The sequence below is a fragment of the Schistosoma mansoni genome, chromosome 4, assembly GCF_000237925.1.
Source record: "Schistosoma mansoni strain Puerto Rico chromosome 4, complete genome".
NCBI classification, from domain to species: domain Eukaryota; kingdom Metazoa; phylum Platyhelminthes; class Trematoda; order Strigeidida; family Schistosomatidae; genus Schistosoma; species Schistosoma mansoni.
This window is the reverse complement of record NC_031498.1, coordinates 24732720-24738163: the sequence shown is the minus strand read 5'-3', so window position 1 is coordinate 24738163 and position 5444 is coordinate 24732720. Positions and strand designations below refer to the sequence as shown.

Sequence of the window (5444 nt, the reverse complement as noted above, 5' to 3'; positions counted from 1 at the left end):
TATAGGCAAAGTACTTAAACAATTGACCGATTGCACTATTTCTGTGTAAGTACCCTAGTTATATACCATCAGTTAAGCCTATGAGAATAAGTTGTAACTGAACTATCAAGCCAATAAACTGGTGTTTTTGACCTAAGCTCGAGACAATGATGGTTCTAATATCGATTTTCCGATCCGCCAGTTCGTCAGTTTATTACCATTTAACATGAATTTTCGTATATGCTTATTTAAGTCGTTGAATGTAATCCATGGCAATCGTTTTTTTGTTTCTAAGCTAGTTTTAGGATACATATTTAGTAGTCTTGCTTTTTCTATGATCATTTCAGATTCAATGGACCGTCTAACTTGTCGTTTTTGGATGAAAAAAACTTTTGTATGGTTTCGAGTTTTCAACTTCATTAACAATTCTCTCCTAGGCAATTAATTTACAATTCCCTAAAGATTATTCAAATATTAGTGGCTTCAGAAGTGTACTTTCTAAATCACACAATGTTCTAGCATTCACTGGTGCTGGTATAAGTGCTGAAAGTCATGTTCCAACCTTTAGAAGATCTGGTGAATCATGGAGAAATTTTCATACCCAGGTGATTTCTTTAAAAATGGTTGTGAAAAGACTTATTTGAAGGATCTTGCTACACCCGATGCATTTCATTCAAATCCTGGTTTGGTTTGGGAGTTTTATCATTACTGTCGTGAAGTCGTCCGTTCTAGATGTCCTAATGCTGGACATTTAGCTCTTGCCCATGCAGAGAAACAATATACTGAGTGTGGTCGCTCATTCTTTATTATTACACAGAATGTGGATGGCCTTCATGCCAAAGCAGGATGTGTTAATGTATTGGAATTGCACGGTATGTCCAAATACATAAATGCTAGTTCCTCATCGGAATATTTCCTGAGTTGCTACCAGTGCTTGCACCTTATTAAAGAATATGATGCTACAGTAGACTTCTTCTTACAGAAATTCACTTGTAGGATCATGCGAATTTCCAGACAAGCATAGTATAGTATAGTGTTTACCAAAGGTTAGTATGACTGTAAAGTGGATGTATCTGATGCGAAACAACCGTAAATCAAATATTACTTTGAATTCAGATCTACAATAAAGTTAATGAAGAATCCCATGGTAATTAGTTGACAATATCTTCTGGATCCAGGAGTTCATTTATTTTCGGTTTAATTTGTAAGATCAACGGTTGGGAATTAGATGATATGGCTTAAAATCGGTGACAGGAAAGGACATTCATTCACTTTCTTTATTACGACTAATCTTCAATATGGTATTCATTTTTTTTCAAACAACTGATATTTTTCTGTTTAAATTCACTGCGTTTCATCACTTGGTTTTTCAATGTCCCTGTGATATATATATATATATCCTACGTTGTATATGTCCTACGTTGTAGCTGACTGGCTGGCTTCTCTGTCTCATCAGTACAAGCATAGCTCCCCGAAAAATATCCTAACCTGTGACATACTATACATAGATTTTTCGATCGAATTTCCTTTCATGTACATTAATATCTTGTCATAACCGTTTCGTCACCATTTAGATAAATTAGTCGATGCTATTACCGCAAAATGTGAAATGTTCTAGGTCCTATAAATATTTAAACAACAATTCTGTTGATCCTAAACAGAAGTCATATGTTAATTCTTGCGTTCATGTTTAGAGACACATTCAATTGTCAGTATTACTAACGTGATTGAATCATCGAATGTCAGTAACATTATGGGTAAAGAAAAATTAGTCAGTCATGGCCAACTCTGTCCTAAACGTTCTTCTGACAGTGTTTAGATCTGATGTTCAATTCTCAAAGTCACTGTACGCATGTATATGCAATAGCTCTGTGCTTAATTAATCTTCAGTATAATGAAGTTTTTAGTCATCATCTGACCTTTTGCTTTAAAAACTCTGGTAGTAATTTTTATGTTGGTTTGTTCTCTGAGCTGGATGGTTTGGTCGTGGAGCTTTCATCGTCCTTCTGAACGACATCATCAGCACAAACTTCAGGTAGAGAACAAAATTCCATCAAAAAAATATATAACTTGAATTCTTCTGTTAGATTGTTGTTGTGGGCCCACAAACCAACAAAGTCCCTCCACTGAATCTTATGCAAACCAAAAGATGAAATGGCAAAAGAGGACAAAACAAACATCATCTACAAGATAAATTGTACCAACTGCAACAAACACTATATTGGACAAAGCGGACGCCCCCTGCATCTTCGCCTACATGAACACCAATTAGCAGTCAAACGCCACGACATTTCTTCACTCATATCAATACACGTGGACAACTACGGACATACATTCGACTAGGAAAATGTGCAGATTTTGGACAGAGGCAATTCCAAAAATACCAGAGAATTTTTAGAAGCTTGGCACTCAGGTCAATCAGCAATAAACAAACATATTGAAATCAATCCAATCTATCAACCAATCAAGAAAATTATGCAGGAACATAGGAACAAAAATCAAAACAATAGGAGATACAACCAAAACAAAGAAATAAACAATGACAGATTTAAGGTCAATAAGAACCAATCAACATCGAGGTGCAGAGGACAAGCTGTGAATCACATGTGGAGAAATTCAAACACTTCACTTCTACCCGAAGTTTGGTGCTGATGATGTCGTTCAGAAGGACGATGAAAGCTCCACGACCAAACCATCCAGCTCAGAGAACAAACCAACATAAAAATCACCCACCTGAGCTACAAATCTTCTCCACCATCTCAACTCTGGTAGTAAGTCAAGAATACATACACATATAGTTGACACAAAATTATTAGTAACAGTTAAATCTGGTGTCTACAAAACATCAAATGATCAGACTTCAGTGGTCGACGTTTTAAAGTCTCATGTTTCATATCTTACAGTTTATGCCTTACTCAACAAAATTGATGTTTGTTTACCACTCATTTCAGTTACTAGGCTTTTTCGACTATTAGCAGTTGAAGGGATGAAAAAGCCCTCTTCTAACTAAGCTTGACAGTGGCCTACGTGAAGCGAATTGATTTAATCGTATCATATTAATGTCACCAGCTGACTTGAAATTCACAAAGTTGAGAAAATTCTGCCGTCTATGTAGCATGTTCTGCTTGGACATAACGTCGTTAGATACAACTTCGAACTAGTAAAAATGCAGTTCTAGATTGTTATAACCTAGTCGGATAAAAATATTTTAAATTGTATCTTTCAGCATTTATAACCTATGTTTTGGGATACTTCTGTGTTGATCCTATAAAGAAAAACATACTTAATGTACATAATATGAAGAATTTTTATGTAAAACTTGTCTTTTATTAACAGGAAATCTCTATAAAACACGATGTTTAGAGTGTAATGACATTCGAGTGAATTTCGATAAACCAATATGTGCAGCATTACTAGGTCGCGGGTAAGAAATTGATTTTGTTACTTATTTTTATTATATTGACTATGATTCGAAAATGTTTCTTTTCCAAATGATCTTCATAGTTAATGCATACTGTATAATTTGTATCTCAGTTGATACACTTGACAATGTATTTGGTTATGTAAAAAGCTGCAAATTTGTAAAATACTCGGTTCATAGTTTTATATGTGTGACAAACTATATCAATGAGCTTATGCACAAGTATATATTTCAATGGAATTAAATAATTTGTTTGAATATTTGTAGTTTTCGATATACTGCAATCCGACTTTATCTAATGTCTAGTTATTGGTTGGCAAATTTTTTAGTTTTTTACTAGTCGAGTTCGAATTTCAATTGTAAGTCAGTCCGTTTAGTTTAGTGAGAGAAGATCGAATGTACTGTTAAGATAAATGTACTGTTAATATAAAACTGTTCAAATCACATTAGTATATATGTAATTCATAGAGTTCTCCAAAGATATCTCTTCGTCAAAGTTTAAATACGGTAGTTTCATTATCGCTCGTTTACTGTTATAGAATTGATCCACCTAGTTAAACGTCAGTTGTTTCCAACTACTATAAAATTATGTAAACATGAATTTCCTTTACTTTCAGTTCACCAATCATTGAGAATATTCCATGCAAGCCAATTCCTTTATCTCAGTTACCACGCTGTCAAAATCGTATTAACAATAATATATGTGGTGGACTACTACGACCACATGTCGTTTGGTTTGGAGAAAATCTTGAACCACATATCCTTTCTAAAGCTGGTGAAATAGTTCAGAAAGCTGATGTTTGTCTGGTTGTTGGTGCTAGTTCTGCTGTTTATCCCGTCGCAAGTTTTACTCGATCTTTAGCTAACCGTGGAATTCCTGTCGCTGAGATCAATGTAGAAGTTACTCCAGCCACTCATTTATTACAGTTAGTGTTTTATAAATATTTCTTTTCTTTAACAATAATTATGGTATTAAATTTTATGTTATCTAATTACTTATAAATGTTAGAATTTGTTTCACTTTGACGTTTTATCATCATAAATTGTTGTCATTCTAATTCATACATATTCCGTTAATTTCTACACTGTCCCACCTTGTTATTGAAGAAGAATATTGTCCAGTGAGGTTATGCACAATCAATAAGAATCTAGTGCCAACAGAATCTGTTGTGTCGGTTTACATGTTAACCCCGTATACTTTATGATAGCTTCTGGACAGGCCAATTTATCCATTCTTCTTGAGTCACGTTTTGACCTTGTTAATTATTTACTTATCAACCCTGTTGACATTAATTGCACGGCCAATGTGGTCCCTTACCACCTATTGATTAGAAATAAAAGGGTATGATAAAAAATTTAGGAATTGATGAACCTGTTGTAATTTTTTACTTGGCTGTAAAATGTGCATCTTTGTAATCTGATTAGTTTAAATAGAAATAGCATAGTGTTTTGGTGGGATGTGAGAATTTGCACTTTTACATTTGGATTTTATTTAGGATACTTAATTATGTCTGACTGTTCTATCCGAGTTTTGATTAAAAAAATTTAACTTCTGAAAAAACTAAATATCTATTATCTTTGACTACCCTACTATACTCTTGTTAGTGAATGTATATCGAGAAGAATTTATTTTCGATCAAGATGAAATGGAACTGAAGTCGTTAGTTATCGTGATAAGAGAAATTATATGTATAACATTAGAAAAGAATTTTGGAAAAACTGATAATTTTTGATGTTTGATTATATTTCCTTGAGAAAGCTTGGACCAGATTGCCAGGCGAAACGTTGGATTTACTCCAAATTCATTCGCTGAGATTTTACAAATATATTCCTGTTTGAAGTCTTACATCAACTCGGCGCCCAAATACTGTGAAACTATTCGCTCTCATTTAAACAAAAGTTTTTATTATAGTTGAAAGCGTGAGTCAATTGAAGCTAGACCACTGTGGAAAACCTGGAAGCACTGGATGGCCTTTTCGTTCTATTATGGGACTCCTCAGCAGTGCGCATCCACGAACCCGCACTCGCAAGATTCGAACTCAGG

General features: G+C 34.2%; 1 protein-coding gene across 1 annotated transcript in view; it reads left to right on the top strand.

Annotated features, from left to right (window-relative positions):
- Window positions 1-313: 313 nt before the first annotated feature.
- Smp_055090 (putative chromatin regulatory protein sir2) overlaps window positions 314-5444 on the top strand; it is a gene marked incomplete at both ends in the record, with an annotated part of 13931 nt that continues 8800 nt past the window's right edge. Inside the window, 5 exons of the mRNA XM_018797288.1 lie at window positions 314-373; window positions 417-584; window positions 626-851; window positions 3316-3403; window positions 4018-4326. Coding sequence (XP_018652344.1) covers window positions 314-373; window positions 417-584; window positions 626-851; window positions 3316-3403; window positions 4018-4326 — 851 coding nt within the window. The remainder of the gene's footprint in view (window positions 374-416; window positions 585-625; window positions 852-3315; window positions 3404-4017; window positions 4327-5444) is intronic.